Source organism: Anarhichas minor, unplaced genomic scaffold (genome assembly GCF_050575085.1).
Source record: "Anarhichas minor isolate MPS153535 unplaced genomic scaffold, ASM5057508v1 ptg000042l, whole genome shotgun sequence".
Classification (NCBI taxonomy): Eukaryota; Metazoa; Chordata; class Actinopteri; order Perciformes; family Anarhichadidae; genus Anarhichas; species Anarhichas minor.
The window spans coordinates 12744510-12763351 of record NW_027466488.1 but is presented as its reverse complement, the minus strand read 5'-3'; the positions used below and the strand labels follow the sequence as shown (position 1 = coordinate 12763351).

The following is an 18842-nucleotide window of genomic DNA, read 5'->3' as shown; positions in this document are numbered from 1 at the left end:
CACCAGGTGTGTCTGCAACAACCACTGTTGTACTTTGTGATTGAAACAATACAACGAACTAACTCCATGTCTAGACACCAATACGTTGATGCGGCGATGCACTCAACTGTGCTATATCAATAGCAGAGAACGAGAAGTTAGCAGTGTAATACAATGTGAAACAGTTTGAAACAGTGTGAAATACTGTGGAACAGCGTGATACCTTTTAAAATAGCGTAAAACTGTGTAAAACAGGTGGTTAATGTTGTAAATGTTTACAAAACAAAACAAAAATCACAAAACTGCTTGGTTATCGTAACAAGCTTCTGTTACCACCGTGGGTTTCCCTCAGCACAATGATGCCAGCACACTCAAAATACAGTTTCTCAACGTTTTTATTTCACCACTGTCCAAACTGGCCTCGGCCGTGTGCTCTCCTGCCGAGCCTCCGAGCGCATCTGCCATCTATGCTTGTCCGTCTGGTTTCCTGCGTCACTGCCGATGTTTATATAGGAGAGAGACACAATGAAAGATTGATTTCAGCTGAGGCTAATTAAGCCTCTTCCCTGAACCACTCCCCCACTCTGTCCCCTGTGCAGCTGAGCCCAACCAGGCCCGGCCACCACAGTTATGTTTAGGTCACAAAAGTATTTGGTTCATACGGGTCACAGACAGCAGTCTCTTGGTGACCAATTCACCACCCGACCCCTGACAGTTTTGTTGTATGGGAACGCCATTTCTAGGGCACAGGGCTGGATGACAATGTTTCATTCTCGCCACTATCTTCCCCACTCATGGAGTAAGTTTGTGGCAGATGTGACACAGAATAGGTTGAAAATAGCCCCCATTTATTGCTCATCCATATCTAAACCTAGTAAATGCCTCAGCGCCCGTCATAGTCTAAAACAAACTCTGTACCAGTACTGCAGGTCAAACAGCACTGATCCAGACTGAAAATGAGAGTCATACACACACATATACTCAAATGAGGAGTGTGTTTATGTGGACCACAGAGAAGGTATTCATCCCCCCCCCACACACACACACACAACCTTGTAAAAGCCCTTATAGGTGTGAGATCAGGCCCAGCTAAGTACGTGTGTTTTCCTCTCTGGAGCTGGCTCAGAGGAAAGGAGCAGTGGTTTTGGGGAGCTGTGCTTACTGAGACACACTGTTATGTTCTCCAGACAGAGGGGGAGGAAAAGGAGGAAGGAGGAGGACGAAAGAGGTACAGGCACATTACCCCAGATGAATCCCAGTGAGGAAGCCACGCTCTGGGTAATGCTTCAGTTTCTGACATGAAGTTCTCTCTGGATTTGTGCCTGTCTGTCTGGAGTGAATCCATCCTTTGAACCCTCTGTTTGCATCTCCAGTAGAAGCTGTAGACACGGTCTGAAAGACAACATGATCGACTACGGTGAGTGGGACTTCATCTCCAAACGCTGACGTTTTCTTTTAACAGGGATGTTTATCAGTGGTTTGAATTATTGGAACCGTGTGTCTCTCAGACTGGTATCCAAGATAACATTTTGACTGTGAAGACTTTATGACAGGAAAGTAAGAGAATGTCTGAGCATTGTGTAACTATCAAAATTAGTCGCAGAGCAGGGAAGTGTAGTGAGGCATTTTTTGGCCTGAGGGCTGTATGAGTGTAATAAGTGTGTGTGTGGATTGTACGGGCTCACTTGCACACAGAGTTCCTTTATGAAAACACAAATGACATAACATTGTGTACGTCCATTCCAAGGCGACCTTTGGAGCACAAATAGCTCAGTGAGGCCAGCAGTGGATGGGCAGGGCTTCCCTTCTGCTCTCCCCACAGCCACACATAGGCCCACTGGGCCAGCTGACATACAACCACATGGCCTGAGAGAGGGAGATCCTTCGCGCGTAACAAGAACTCAAGATCTTCGTTATAGACTGAGCCCATAGATGATCTCAGGGATTGTACATGTTGTGAAAGTGGTGGATTATTCATAGAATGACTCGCTTCAGGTGGCTCTCTTGGCTGTCCTCTGAAGGCCCTGCTCCGTCTCACAGACTGGAAAGAAGAATCCCCAGTGAAAACTCCAAACAGCACTCACGTTGTTCAGCTGAGCAGCCGCCCCACCCCCTGCTTTCTCTCAATCAGGGTCTGTTCCGCCAGGCTGGCCCTGAGTCACTGCCTTTCTACTGTTACAGGCAGTCAGTGTTTATGTGAGGACGTGTACACACACACACACACACACACACACACACACACACACACACACACACACACACACACACACACACACACACACACACACACACATGATTATGCAAACACGTGTTTATTCAGCCTATCCTAAACACAACTTTCAACGTGACCCACCCCCTTCCTCTTAGTCCAAGTTTTGATTCTAAACAGTGTCACTGTTGTGTGCCATCACATCAATAGAATAGAGAGTGTGTAAGAGGAAACCTGGGCCCCGTTCCTCGTACGTGGCTAACTTAGTTAGCCGGATACTTTTCAGGATAAGATGACGTAGATCAGGCTTTTCGGTTCCACGAAGCAAGTTTGGCAAAATCACCATGGCAACACATCCATAAGCTTGAACCTGCTCCGGGGCAGGCTAAGTGAGGGTAGCTGGATAAGCTGGTCACTCCCCCGGAAGAAATGGCAGCTCCTGTCATATACGGTAGTCTAATGCGCTTGCGCATATACTGGGGGTTATACGGGAGTTCCAGAAATGCATGTAAAGTGAGACACACGGTGAACCATTAAAGCAGCTGAGCAAACAAAGAAGCCTCTATTGCATTAATGTACAGCTCCCTTCCTCAGAGATCCACTGATGAAGGAGGATATTAGTTAGATTAGCGTGTTATAGGGAGAGAGTTCTTCCACATCGCCAAGATCCGTTATCACATCATGATGACTTCCTATACGAGCGCTATCCATTCTGACCACAAGGAATCATTTATTTACAGACCTTCTGGAGCCATACATTGAACACCACACGACGCAGCCGAGCATTGACTGTCTCACAGACTGGATGCAGCCTTGAGCTGTTCTGCGAGTGGTACATTGTTGTACAGTGTCGGCGATGCGGAGAACATCGGGAAAGCCGTTGCATGCCGTGCTGTTCGTAAAGTTTATTTGGCGCTTAATAAACTTATGGATGTGTTCATTACATCACCATGGTACATATTGACTCACCATTCTGAATAATGTGTTTGTGCTTATAGTGTTTACTTGCTCCCATGTCCTCTTGATGGCTGCGTTGCATACATGAGGGTTAAAAGCACTCATAATGATATCAAAGGGTTATTAGTACACCAACATATCATTATTGTAGAACATGATTAAGGTGGACTCATGACAAGAACAGAGAGAATCACACACTATTCCTTTTCACTGCTTCAATTGATTGAATTTCTGATTATGAATAATACATACATACTGATCCGCCCATACACAGATTCACACACACAGATTCAAACTCCTAGTTCTATATGGTAATCTACACAGACATGTATATACACATACAGTTGTGTGAAAAAGTGTTTGCCCCCTTCCTGATTTCTTATTTTTTTGCATGTTTGTCACACTTAAATGTTTCAGATCATGAAACTAATTTAAATATTAGACAAAGATAACACAAGTAAACACAAAATGCAGTTTTTAAATGAAGGTTTTTATTATTAAGGGGGGAAAAAAATCCAAACCTACATGGCCCTGTGTGAAAAAGTGATTGCCCCCTAAACCTAATAACTGGTTGGGCCACCCTTAGCAGCAACAACTGCAATCAAGCGTTTGCGATAACTGGCAATGAGTCTTTTACAGCGCTGTAGAGGAATTTTGGCCCACTCATCTTTGCAGAATTGTTGTAATTCAGCCACATTGGAGGGTTTTCGAGCATGAACCGCCTTTTTAAGGTCATGCCACAGCATCTCAATCGGATTCAGGTCGGGACTTTGACTAGGCCACTCCAAAGTCTTCATTTTGTTTTTCTTAAGCCATTCAGAGGTGGACTTGCTGGTGTGTTTTGGATCATTGTCCTGCTGCAGAACCCAAGTGCGCTTCAGCTTGAGGTCACGAACAGATGGCCGGACATTCTCCTTCAGGATTGTTTGGTAGACAGCAGAATTCATGGTTCCATTTACCACAGCAAGTCTTCCAGGTCCTGAAGCAGCAAAACAGCCCCAGACCATCACACTACCACCACCATATTTTACTGTTGGTATGATGTTCCTTTTCTGAAATGCCGTGTTACTTTTACGCCAGATGTAATGGGACATACACCTTCCAAAAAGTTCAACTTTTGTCTCGTCAGTCCACAGAGTATTTTCCCAAAAGTCTTGGGGATCATCAAGATGTTTTCTGGCAAAACTGAGACGAGCCTTTATGTTCTTTTTGCTCAGCAGTGGTTTTCGTCTTGGAACTCTGCCATGCAGGCCATTTTTGCCCAGTCTCTTTCTTATGGTGGAGTCATGAACACTGACCTTAATTGAGGCAAGTGAGGCCTGCAGTTCTTTGGATGTTGTTCTGGGGTCTTTTGTGACCTCTTGGATGAGTCGTCGCTGCGCTCTTGGGGTAATTTTAGTCGGCCGGCCACTCCTGGGAAGGTTCACCACTGTTCCATGTTTTCGCCATTTGTGGATAATGGCTCTCACTGTGGTTCGCTGGAGTCCCAAAGCTTTAGAAATGGCTTTGTAACCTTTTCCAGACTGATAGATCTCAATTACTTTGGTAAACCACAGTTAATTTATGTTTTAACAGGGGGGGGCAATCACTTTTTCACACAGGGCCATGTAGGTTTGGATTTTTTTTCCCCTTAATAATAAAAACCTTCATTTAAAAACTGCATTTTGTGTTTACTTGTGTTATCTTTGTCTAATATTTAAATTAGTTTGATGATCTGAAACATTTAAGTGTGACAAACATGCAAAAAAATAAGAAATCAGGAAGCCGACATAGCCTGACATCAATCATCTCGTTAATTTAGGCTGGCTAATAGGACATTTGATCGACTTTGCTGAACCACGTACGAGGAACGGGGCCCTGGACTCTCTCTGTACTTCTGTTGACATCACAGGAGGCAGTCAACACCTTCAAGGCTTTTGGTGAAGCTTTACATATACATACCAACACAAAGCTTACATGGAAGGGCTTTGAAGAACTCTTACTTTCTGGAAAACAGTGGCTGTCCTGGTTGGACAGGCCCCAATGAGTCCTTACCTCTGCAGCCCGGGTTCAGGTCCGACACGCAGCCCATGGAATGAACGGGTCGTACTTGAGAGCAGTGCTTTTAACCCTTTCATTCCCCCAATTTCAGTGCCAGTTCTAAATCCGCAGCTCCAAAACTTTTAATTTGTAATTTCATAATTTTCATACTTTGCCAGTGAATTTACTACATTAAAAGTAGTAAATATATGGGGTCACCTTGTGTGATGTTTACAATGCAGTTCATTGACATTAGGTCTGGGAATATGAGTCATTTAGTGCTCCTAAACCTAGTCCACACATGCAAAATGATATTGTATTGGTGGGATGTCAAAGTTTGAATCTGATCCAAATCTTATCCCCTCATTTTCCTGGGGATTATTTCTAAGCTAAAAAAAAGAGAAAAGTGAATGTCTCAGAGAGGAAGGGAGCCAGAGGACTGGCTCCCTTCAAAGAGCCGTAATTCCCATCACTACAAAGCTATCAGTAATCATTGTGTATAGAGACTTGAACCAAAACCTGTCACTGACTCCATCTGACAGTTTATGCATACCCAGAAACAAATAACTATACACCGACACGCTGGATGGAAAATGTTTAAGAAATAATTTTTAAAAACTCTAAAATCACAAATTATTATCTTTAAATTTCAGTGTATGTATGGATTCAACAAACATGTCACATCTGGACAGAGGAGCAGACTGAGTAGAACAAGATACCGTGTGAATTCACATGTCAGGTGAATGGGCGCTAATTGTACTCTTACATGTTTTTCTGAAATGACTGCCTTCCTTAGCATGTAACTTATTCATGATATGGAGCCACGCTCTCCTCAGATCTCCTTTCTCTCCCTGTTGTCTCAGAGATGCCCTTCAGCCCTCCCTGTTCATTCTCATAGCTTGCCACTCAACCAGCCTCAGTCGGTCTGGTGGCCTCTGACCTGTGACCATCTTGGGCCTGGGGGGAATGATATTAAATAAGGCTGCTTAAAAAAATGAAAATAAATTGCATTACATTGTGTTATAAAATGTACTATTATCTTAAGCAGGCTTATGCTGTAGGGATCAATTGTGTCATTACAAATGTAGACTGTGTTTACATGGACATGAATAACTCATGAGGATTATCCAAGTTATGATCAGACTCAGAATATGTTTACACGAGCACAGAGAAATCGGGTTATTCATAGCCATAAACATGATAACACGGTTGCTGGTTACTGATTACTGCGTTGTATTCATGCAGGTGATGTGATGTTCACTAAAACAAATATTAACACTGTACACTATTTACTACCACTTGATGAGTTAACTGCTAATATCTTCTCCTTGTAACCTATTTGGATCGCCAACAGCTGTCTGCTCTGAGCACATCCTCTCTCTCTCTCTCTCCTCTCTCTTTCTCTGTCTCTCTCTCTCTCGCACTACGGACTGAGCTAGTCCTGAAAGCAGAGCAGCCAAGTTATTCTGATAACTCAGTCCTCCACAGCGGAGTCAGACTGTCACTGTCCCTACGTAGGACAGGGAGCAGCTTCTTTCATTTCAGAAAGACAAAGTCAGTTTACTCGTCGCTCCAGAAGTGAGACGCTTTATCTGCAGCCATTGTTTGTATTTCTGATACGTCACTTATCTGAAGCTGCGCCTGCGTAGATAGTCGGTGGCGCTCAATAACATGCAACAGAGTTCTTCAGCTAGCATATTCAGGTTTCTCATAAACAGGATGAGGGATACCTTAAAACCCGGTCATAAACCGGTTACTCTTCTTCATGTAAACAGACTCAATGTGATTTTGAAAAGGTTTCCTTTCAGGAACAGGACCATTAATGTCTAGCATGGACACCTACCGAATAGTATACAAGATTATTGGTAAATATTATTTACATCCTGCAGCTGCTAATTGGGGCAGTTGATGTGAAATATTTACCAGGGAAAGACATTGGAGTTAGTCAGTCCTGATGGGCAGGTGGCACCTTGCATGGTAGTCATCAATGAATGGATGAATGATGACATGTAGTGTAAAAGCACTCTGAGTGGTCTGTGACTAAAAGCACAATACAATTACAGTTAATTTACCATTTAGATCAATGCATTGAAATATAGGGGTGTAAAAGTATGAGGTCTCCCAAAATGGTAACACTCTTCTACGTGTTTTGTCATTTAGTGTGGCGGAGACCCTCAAACATCTCCTTAAAGGTGTTTTGGGTGTAATTTGTTTTTTTGAGGTTTATATATCATTATGTAGCTTCCCAGTGGTGTTCCTTATGTATTCAAATCAGAACATTCAGATTTTGGTCTAAGTACATATGTTTTAGCACCAAAATGTTATTTTCCAACGGCCGACTAAAACCTTTTTCCAACGCGACCTGACGTATCTGCATTATGACGCTGCTACATGTAATATATACATATGTGTTTGTGTATAAATATCTGACATGCTCCCAGTTTGGAGAGGCAGACAGGTTAACTGGCACGGAAGCTTGAAGAGAGTGCTATAACGGCTTCAGTTCCCCGTCAGTCTGACGGCAAGATAAAGCTGTGAAAATCTTCCTATTATAGTGTAAACTTAAACATCAGCTCCAGTCCAGCCGCTTCACCTCTCTCTCAGAAAAGCCCTTCCATTGGGGAACTGAAGCTGTTATATCACTCTCTTCAAAGCCACCAGACTGTATTGGAAAAAAACTGTAATTGTACCTCGAAAAATACATAAAACCCCACTTTAAAAAATCCAAACTAACCCTTTAAGTTATTTCCAAACTTAGCACAGTCAATGTTGCTCAGTTAGTGCTAGCGTTCACATGATTCATAACCGTATTGATTAGCTTACTGTGGTAATCTTTTTGCTGGACATTACCATTTGAAAAACAGTGTAAAAGAACACTGATAGAGAACTTTAAGTACTGTGTATCAGTAAATGTACCTCAAACTAAGATGCACTTTTCGAAGCGTGCAACTTCTAGTTGGCTGCTCCAACATAAAATGTGTGCAAGACATTCCATACTCAGTTCCACCTCAGAGTTTTTCTCCAAACTCAAAGACCAAAACCGAGAACACAGACGATTGCTATGGTGCTGCAGATTTGACCTGCCTAAAATTCACGAGTAAATGCACATTTGCATTCATACTCGACTAATGCACAAAATGAATATAATGTTTGAATATTTGGAGATTGACTTGCATCCTACTACTGTGTGTTCCCACTGTGCTGGCCGTCATCCAGGAGTGTGTATACGCCTATAAGTAGGGTTGGGTACCGAAACCTATACGACCGGTATCTACCGGACCGAAACGCAACGCAGATTTCGGTGCTTCCTTTCGGTGCCTGAGCCGATTGAAATACTTTTTTTACACTACTCTGATGACTCCGTCCTGGCAGCAGGTAACGATAGCCTCGGTCCTCCGCTCCTCACTCATAGTATTATTACAACCGGACGAGCCGTGCGCGCTTAGAAACAAACCCCTCCATCATTCTGGCAAAGCTTCGGCCATGATTTATAAAAAAAAAAAAAAAAAAAACGATCGTCAAACGGCTGGCAGGCTACCTCCATCGACATCCGGGTACTTAGCGCTGCCGCTCATAACAAGCACAACATCCGGCACGCGAAACTTTCTTCTTCTTCTTCTTTGAGGTGTAGTGGCGGTTGGCAAACGATGATTGGCGCATTACCGCCACCAACTGGTAAAATAAAAAGGTGTCCTATTTTGCCAGAGAAGGCAAATATGCTCATATTTCTGCAAAAGAATTGCTGAAGTTTGAAGCTGTAGTGTGTGTACAGAGTGTGTGTGTGTGTTTTGTATTTATTTATATTTATTTAAGTATACTGTAAACTGTTAACAGTTAATATATTGTTCATAGTTTGAAGTTAAAAAGTTTGAAGCTGTAGTTTGAAGCCAAGTGTTTTGTATTTATTTATATTTATAGTATACTTTAAACAGTTAATATATTGTTCAATTTGAAGAAAAAAGTATCGGTTCAGGCACCGTTTAGGCACGGTATCGTTTTAAAAGTATCGTTTTAGCACCGGTATCGGAAAAAACCCAAACGATACCCAACCCTACCTATAAGGGGGGAGAGAGGGAGATCCATGTCTCTGTTTCCTGTATATCTGGTCAACACATAAGCAGACTAATGCTCCTTAATTGCTAACACACTTCCAGAATCAGAGCCACCGATTCACCAGAAAAGAAAGTCGGTCTTCAATACTCAGTGGAACCTGTGGATTTTACTGGTTCATTTATTTATTCAGCAATTTAGATATGTATCTGATGAACTATTTGATTAGGTATTAAAGATAAACTAATGTAAAGATAAAACTAACTTAAATAAACTACACTTATTTTTCATCAAATCATCTATTTTCTAACAATAATGAATCGTTTTCTTTTTCTTTAGTTTTAGTGGCTGAGCTGAAGATAGAACTGAGACTCCAACTCACTGCCTTGTGGTTAGCACATCATATACAGTATTTACTGTTTGAAGAGCTCTGTTGTATTCCAGCAGCATATGCTGGAACATTCACAGCACAGAGAGGCGTTTGTCAGCAGGCTGCTCCATCGCTGAAACATATACATTCATTCAGCTCAAGCTCAAACCAGTCTCTTCCTCCACTAAACTGGCTGAGATTTACAGACAAAGTAGTACTTTTAGCACATGGCAGAAGTTTGCCTTCAGGTTTGTTTCAACAAACTTACCTGGTTAGGTTTAGAAAAATATCATGTTTTAGGTTCATGTAAACCCTTTCTGGCAAAAAGCCCCGAAGGCAAACTTGTCCTGTGTATTTAGGATAATATGAATACCATAACACACTGTACACGTAAGGCCTTTTATGGCCCCTACCTCCACTCACGTAGTCTCCGGTACCTGAACCAGAGTAAGGCCCATCCTCACTGAGCTCAATCGATATTGCAGAATGTGACATCTGAACCAAACCTGGAACAAGGCTGTATTTGACTTTCATTTTCTTTATCTCATGTATTACGGACTATTATCTCATTCAACTAGAGACATAATGCAACAGCAAGACAAACAGGATAACACAAAGGAAACTACAACGAAGGACTACACAAAGCACAACTAAAACATGACCCCATGAAATCTGTTGCTCAACACCATGCAGGCTTTATAAACACCTTCTTCTGTGAGAGGCTGCTTCACTCATGGTGTGAAGGAGAGAAACCAGAGATCCTTCCTTCCTGCTGCTGTCACACTAACTAACAATCAACATGCTTCAGTAGAAACAATTCACTCGTGTGCAACATCAATGAAACTGTTCAATATCAATATTTCCTTTGTGCATGTAATGTAATGTAGATTCAAAGGTTCAGTTATATTTAGCTTTTTAACAGTTTAATAATTTATCAATGGCGTAGCTTGTTGTGTTTTTTACTTATTTGTTACATGTTCAAAGTAAATAAATACATATGAAATTAAACTAAAGGATTGTCACTGTCTGTTCATATTCATCAACATGAATCCCATTACTTTATGACTGTATGAGTATAATTGTTAAATCTGTGTAAGATAAACACATCGTTTGTTTTCATGGACTACCGAATGGTGCGTCACTTTAAATGTTGCCGCTGCAAGGAATTGTGGGTCGGCATTATCTTCTTTCCTTTTGTACAGGAAGGTCCAGTGTTTCCTATGCTAAAGGAGCTAATAAAGGAAGCATTGAAGCACCTTTCCTTAGCATTTAGAGAATTCAAAAAGCTCTTATCATAGTGGCCACTTCGATACTTCCGGGTCATTTCACTCAGTTAGGAACCTTCCTAAGCAAAAAGGACTGTTCGACCGCAGCCAAAGAGAGCAGAAACAGCACTGGTTCCCAATGTGGGTGCTGCGGCGGCCTTGAGGACAGGCCAAGATGTATCGTATCATTGTTCATTTAATGTGCCTTTCACAACAAAATTCCATCACATTAAATCGTAGTGTTGCAGACATTAACTACGTTCTATGTTACATTTTCAAACACCAAAGCAAGAAATATCAAAGTTCAATATAGCATTATGCCGCAGCAAGTGACAACCAACGTCTGTTGGAACTAACATGCTTTCAGGCTCTGGAGCTCAGCGCTCAGAAAACTAGTAATGGTTAAAGCAAGCTGTGGAAAGATTTGAGACGGTAAACAAAGCTCAAAGAAATGCTGAACCTTCTCAGCCCTCACACAGTCTGAGACACCTGGATCTGAGACCACCAACAAAACTCAAATCTCGAAACTACCCGGCAAACGGCTTAGCGGACAGGTGTTGGCTGCTAGTGGAAGACCAATATATATCATTGTAATCTGTCTCCCTGCATTCGAGAGTGTGCATCAGTAGGCTCACATGCCACATTCAAATACATGCTTCCTTTTCATCTTTTGTTTGTGTGGCCTTGTTCGGGGGTATATTTAGCCTATTCAAAAATCTAATTGTCATTCAGCTTTTTTTGTCGAATGAAATCTTTTCCTCGTGGAAATCTTCCATAGTCCAAGAGAAGTGCACCACCATCAACATGTTGAAGAGACATAATCCCCACATGAGTAGATCTAAAAGACGAGGACACTTCACAACGTAACCTTCTGTTGCCTACTTCAACAATTTCTAAAACTTGACATTCACCACATGATGTTGGTTGTGTCAAGCAAGATCATAAAGTTGTTTTGTACCTCCTTCCCAATCACCTATGCATTTTTACAAATGTTAAAAGAGGGCGAGCTACGACTGATCAGCGTCCAACATGTAGCCTGCTGTCTCTCTCTGCCAAGCTACTGCAAGAAATTCTGACTCCATGATCTTAATCTGAGACAGTGACCATCACTAAAGACAGAGATATCATACCACCTGATCCTGAAACGTTTGATTGTTGACTCAGTTTGAGGGGCCTATTGCACATAATCACTAAAAACTAATGCTACAGCAGTCACAAAGGTTGAGCTAATTAGTATTCAGGTCATGTGAAATGATCCCAAGCAAGTATGTCTAGGGCAATCCAAGCACTAACATTCAGCTGAAGAGCTGCTCAAACCTTCTGAGCCAGTCAGGCCCCGACTGTGAGGGGAAGAGCAAGATAATGATGTCAGACCAAAGTCCGTATGGGTTTCAGTGAAAGAGCCTCTGCACATTGTTTACCAAGTGGTCATGGCAAATGGGAGAGGCCATCTCCACTAGAATGTATAATGCATACGAGGGTCTTCCTATAGTGCACTCTAGAACGTGAAGTGTTGACATGTACAGACCATCATTCACTCAAGCTCATTGATGGGACCAGTACAACATGACTAACACCATTTTCTGCTTTCACCCAGTAGATTGTGTAAATTCAAAAATGAGCCTCTACTACAGTGGCGGCTGGTGGAAAATGTTCTAGGTAGGGCCATCCTATCAATTTCAGCAAACATCCCAGTATGATTTAATGCAAAAATATTAAAGTATCAAACTTATATTTTATATTCACTTTCAAGGTTACCAAAACACACTTAGTGTATCCTTGAGGTCTAATAAATGTGTTGAGTGCATTTGCTTCCTCAAATAGTAGTTGTAAGGCAGATTTTTAGAAATATTCAATTTTGTGCATTGTATAAACTCTGTCTTTGTTGGCGCATTGCTGCGTTTCTTTTCATATTATGTGTTGTGTTGCCCGTGTACATGTATGTGTTGTAAACCCAAACACTGGTAAAAACCTGGTTCCATAGCAGTACAAGTGGTGATACTTTTAATCTGATAAATCAGTAAAAAGACCTTCAGTAATGTGGGCTTTAGTGTTCCACCAAAAGTAAATGTGCAAATATATTTGATTTTTACATAGTTTTGGCATGAATAGGGACTTGTAAATCCAGTGGCGGCTGGTGGAACATGTTCTAGGTAGGGCCATCCTATCTATTTCAGCAAACATCCCAGTATGATTTAATGCAAAAATATTAAAGTATCAAACACGCATTACTACTTTGCAGTTAAATATTTAACATTTATTCCAACACGAAAAAAAGCAGTAAATAACACTTATATAATATAATAGAACATGTTTATTTATTGAGATGCACCTATGGACCTTGTTATAGGAGGTAAAGATCAGGAGAAGTACATGAAGTGTAATTATGAATACTGATGTTAAATGAAGCTATGATGAGTTTTCACTGTTAATTTACCATCTCAATTAAATGTTGATGCCTCCATGACCAAGTTAAGCAGATTAGACTGAGGACAACTATGTAGAAGAAAAGATGTTCACTTTGCCTAATATGTAGCTTGACAGAGTTCTCCATGTGTGTCCTGGTGTTCTCATGTTTCCTTACCTCCTCATCCCTCACTCCCTAACTGTCCATGCTGGATCTGTCCCCGTTGTTTTAAAAAGCTAAATAAGTTATTAGCATGACGTCATGCAGCTAGCCAAACCTGTCTGGTGTTCAGCTAGTACAGAAGCTTCGCATGCACTGCTTTCCTTTCCCGCTAGTCTACTGTCTGATTGTCAGGTCAGGCTGATCTGGGATCAGCTCTTTGGCCTGCAGAATCTCCGCCAAAGTTCTCCTCTCCAACGAGACTTGGAGGAGTAGTGCTCGCGCTGGCGCTCGCGCTCGCCTGTAGAAACTTCTCCTGACAAGAACGCGCAGCTAGGGGGGCCAAATCGTTTTGGCCCCACGCTGAATCTATTTGAGGGCGCTGATCGGCTAAATTGTATGTCACTCATTTATATCTTTAATCAGCTATTGGCTAAACTGCTTCATAGAGCCGCCTCTTTTGGGCCAAAACGATTTGGCCCCCCTAGCTGCGCGTTCTGAGATGTGTCGTGCACACAGGCGGAGATCACGAGCAGACGAGCACACAGCGGAGAGGACGAGCAGGAAAAGCAAAACCTTTGCGCAGATATCATATTTTACACATATTACTGGGTACATTCCATAGTTCAAAAACACAAATATTGACAATTTGTATAGTTTATGATTATTATCATTTTATTTTTTTTTTGTATGGCTCATGGTGGGGCCAGGCCCCATGGCCCTCTATTGGCCAGCCGCCACTGCTCTACTAGCTCACCAGCTGCAAAATGCATGTCTCCTTAATGTATATCATTATATTTTAGGGTGAAGACTTGGGTTAGGGTCAGGTCACTCTTGAAATTAATGTACGTTTGTATGTAGTAATGTCCTCTAAGTGAGAACACATGACTGTGTGTGTGTGTGTGTGTGTGGAGTGTGCTTCTCCCAACACGTCTGAGCCTGATTAAGCTAAAGTCATGAGGACTGAGGAAAACTTTGCCATTTTTTCAAAGCAGGGAAAGAAAAGCGTTTTTTATCTCCACCAGCCTCCTCAAATGCCTCAGCTGTTTCTCAGAACACTTACACACGGATGCAGTCAGACTGTCCTAACTCAGTTTTCTAATTGCCCTCCAGAGCGTCCCTCTCCATTAGGCTTCGGGCCAGCTGGGAGGAGTGTGATGGTTCCCGAGCTCCCGCCGCACACACATACACACACGCTGACGGCCATGCCTCAGAGATACTCCCACCAAAGGAGGAGAGCCAGCACAGCAGCTGCTAGGAGGATGGAAAGGAGACGCAGGGACCAGGAGGAACGCCGCAACAACCCAACCAGCAGCCACAACCACCGCTCCAAGAAACTGGCCATGCTCTCCAGGTACCAGCACCACTCAAAGGCTTACAACTAGGGCTGCACAGGGAGCTAACAACAGTTAGGTTACCCTTTTTATTGGCAGAGTATGTAACCTTCTTTCCAAGCTGGTGTCAATCTTTATGATGAAAATAGATAGTTTTGTTATTTATTTGTGAGCATTATATGTTCTTCCAGAACAAAAATACATTTCCATATGACAAACAGCATGAATGCATTCGTACAGCAAATGTGTGTTATTGTGATTAGCGGGCTATGGAATTTAGCACAGCTAAAACATTTATTTTCAACACATTCTCACTGCCATCACGCTTCAAACTATGCTGCTCTATAGAGCTAGCTTCAGTTTTGGAGTGCCAGTTTCCACTTGTTACATGCAAACAGTTTATTTTCAAAATAAACTTACAAAGTAGGTTAACTTAGTCTTGAAGTTTACTTGGTTTGGATTGTGGTTTGGGTGAAAATAAGTCTGTTAGATACGTAAAATAAGTATGCTAGTACTTAACTAACGCTGCTTAGTTACATAACAGATACATACGTTACGTAACAAAACCAAGGTAAAATAAGTCAACGTTGACTTAGTTTCACATGGGACATGAACAGCTGCCTCCTGGGTGACAGCCTGTTTGACTCAACCATCCACCCAAAGGACTTTCCTGCTCTTCATACTTCGTTAGTTGTTCTGAGTGTCTAATAATTACATGGATGGGTTTACATTGGAGTTAGCTGAAAGCCTGGTGCATCTCATACGGACACTAAAGGGTGCCTTGTTGGTATTTGACAAGTTGTGAGAATGGGTTGGCCTTTTTCCATCTAAGTGTCCTGTATCTGCGACAAGAGTAGAGTGAAAAAAAAGGATTGTCTTGCTATTAATTCAATCCAATTTTTTTGTCCAGCCCAAGTTCACAATCACAAATTTGCCTCAGTGGGCTTTACAATCTGTACACATATGACATCCTCTGTCCCAGGACCCTCACATCGGAACATGACAGCCCCCCCAAAAAAAACTATTTATGTGACCTAATGCCGAAAATTGACGTTGTGACTTTCACTGACTCTGTCCAGGTCCCTGATCCTGTGTCACTCTAAAACTAATGATGACTGTCCAGAAGAGAGGCATGCTGTGTCAGATGGGCGCAGGACATGGGGCCCAGGCTGCAGGGCAGATGTGACTGGTGGGGATCAAACACGGTGCAGAGATACAGGGAAGGGACACTGGAGGACAACCCAGCAATCAGCCCTGGAGAAGAGAGGAGGCACTGAGTCAGATAACGAGATGCATCATACCGCCACACTCAGGGAGAACAAAAAGAGCCTAAGGAGGGCCTTCAGCATCAAGGTACGGCAGCAGCTAGTGATCATTTGCTTCTAAAAATAATCAAAGCATATTCTGCGACTGATGAACTTTCTCACCCATACTCTTCTCTAAACTGAGGAAGATCCTTGTTGTTGCCTGTGTTCATTGTAATTATTTGGCCATACTAGCAGCACTACTCTTGGGATGACAATAGACCGGTCGGTCTGGTCCAGACAGAAATAACTCTTGATTGGGCTGAAACTTAGTACAGCGATTCATGGATGACTTCTAAACAGCTGATATTATGACTGATAGCCTCAAACAATGACAGCAAGGAAATAATGAGAGAGCATGTGAGTGGAAAGAATGGCAGATGTATGAGAAATAAATGATAAGCCTAAGCATACAAGAGGATAGTCTTCCTAACTGAACTTACACTAGAGCTTCATTAGTAGCAGTAGTAGCAGACTTAAGCAGTTGTAGTAGTTGTAGCAGTTGTAGTAGTAGAAGTAGTAGTAAAAGCAGTAGCAGCAGTTGCACTAGTGGTAGTAGGAGTTGTACTAGCAGTAGTAGAAGAAGCAGTTGTAGTAGAAGCAGTTTTATTACTGTTATAGTAGTAGTCAAAGTAATAGCAGTTGTAGTAGTAGAAGCAAGCAGTAGTAGCAGTTGCACTAGTAGTAAGAGTGGCAGCAGTTGTAGTTGTAGTAGTAGTAGCAGTAGTAGTATTAGCAACAGTTGTAATTGTAGTAGTAGTAATGGTAGCAGTTGTACTAGTAGTATTAGTAGCGGTAGTAGTAGTCACAGTACTACTACTACTAGTAGTAGTAGTAGCAGTAGTAGTAGAAGTAGCAGTAGTAGTGGCAGAAGCAGAAGTTGTACTAGTAGTAGTAGCAGTAGTAGTAGCAGATGTAGCAGTTGTACTAGTAGTAGTAGCAGTAGTAGTAGTAGCAGTAGTAGTAGCAGTAGTAGTAGCAGTTGTACTAGTAGTAGTAGCAGTAGTAGTAGCAGAAGTAGCAGTTGTACTAGTAGTAGTAGCAGTAGTAGTAGCAGAAGTAGCAGTTGTACTAGTAGTAGTAGCAGTAGTAGTAGCAGTGGCAGAAGTAGCAGTTGTACTAGTAGTAGTAGCAGAAGTAGCAGTTGTACTAGTAGTAGTAGCAGTAGTAGTAGCAGTGGCAGAAGTAGCAGTTGTACTAGTAGTAGTAGCAGTAGCAGAAGCAGAAGTAGCAGTTGTACTAGTAGTAGTAGCAGTAGCAATGTTAGTAGCATTTTGTAGTTGCCCAGCAAAGGGTAATTCATATTGTCTAATGACCTGAAACATCTACTATTTAACACACATGTAGAAGTCAACTCATATATTCACCAATTGTCATTTTTGACAGAATAATATGTACAAACTAGAAAATGCATTTCCTGCTGAAAATGCGTTGGAATGCTGAAAGCTGAAATGAATCTCAAAAACATTGCTGAAAATAGATATCCAATTTAAAAAAAAATTGCAAAAAGCTTAATAATTCAAAAAGTTGAAAGATTACAAATATGAAGTCATATGTAGCTGAAAGTATGAGAAGAAGAAGGCTTTGAAAGTTGAAGAAGTTTAACAGGATTTGAAGATTTTCTCCATAGAGATCCCATTCAAAAGAAAATTGCAAATAGCTTAATATTTCAAAGAATTTAAAGATTAAAAATATGAAGTCATATGTAGCTGAAAGTATGAGAAGAAGGCTTTGAAAATTGAAGAAGTTTAACAGGATTTGAAGATTTTCTCCATAGAGATCCTTAGCTTCAAAAAGTTTAAAGATTACAAATATGAAAAGTCAAAGCACCCGTCTCCTGAAAAAGCTGAACATTTTGAAAGGGAAAAGTCCTCTCAAAATCTCATAGACCTGAATGACTGTATGAGAGAGAGAGAGTGAGAAAGACAGTTATATGGACTGAGTGAGTGAGACAGCTAGACAGACAGTTTTATGGAGTGAGTGAGTGAGACAGGCAGACAGACAGGTATATCGACTGAGTGAGTGAGTGAGACAGGCAGACAGACAGTTTTATGGACTGAGTGAGTGAGACAGACAGGAGGTCTAACGATCTGCCATGAATATCTCCAACTCATGTGTGTCTGTGTGTTGAGAGAGACGGAGAGACAGAGAGCCTGCCTGCGTGCATGTAACTGGTTGCCATGGTGAGGATGCACCTGTTGGAGAGTCTGTGAGTCTGTGTTTATCAACATCACTAATTAGCTTGATCAGAAACACCTGTGTCCTTGCAGCCTTTTCATGGAGATAAAACAGGGAAACACCTCTCAAACAAATCCTCAAAACTCCCATAACCGTAGCTCCTATTGCTCCGATATTAATAAATGAGAGGAAGGAAGAGTTGAAGAACAGATCCTGTAAAAATTGTGTCTGTAGTGTAAAAAATGTGGCTGAACTGGCGATCTAGAAATGGGGTACCGTGTTCCGTGGAAGATGTTTTTGAAGCAAATTTTAACATTGGTCTCTATGGAGCAGAAAGTTGGTTTTCCTCTCAATTACAGGCTTCTGTGCCAAATGTGTAAATCTGTGGGATTCCACAGTTATTTGTCTACGACAAGGACAAGATTAGCTACTTCTACATCCAGAAATTATGCATGAAGAGTGAAGATTGTGGACACAGTGGCAAACGACAAATGTTTTTTTCACAAGAATCTCAAGCTGCTCTTCACTCTAGCGGTGACATCACGCACTCTAAGCTGCGCAATTATAAACCCATTATAAAGTCAGAAAAGGAGTGAAAAAATCATAAAAGT

At 41.7% G+C, this 18842-nt stretch overlaps 1 protein-coding gene across 1 annotated transcript in view; it reads left to right on the top strand.

The window, feature by feature from the left end:
- Nucleotides 1-1383: 1383 nt before the first annotated feature.
- Nucleotides 1384-18842, top strand: part of il16 (interleukin 16) — a 61010-nt gene continuing 43551 nt past the window's right edge. Inside the window, exons 1-3 of the mRNA XM_076109779.1 lie at nucleotides 1384-1396; nucleotides 14529-14769; nucleotides 15829-16102. Coding sequence (XP_075965894.1) covers nucleotides 1384-1396; nucleotides 14529-14769; nucleotides 15829-16102 — 528 coding nt within the window. The remainder of the gene's footprint in view (nucleotides 1397-14528; nucleotides 14770-15828; nucleotides 16103-18842) is intronic.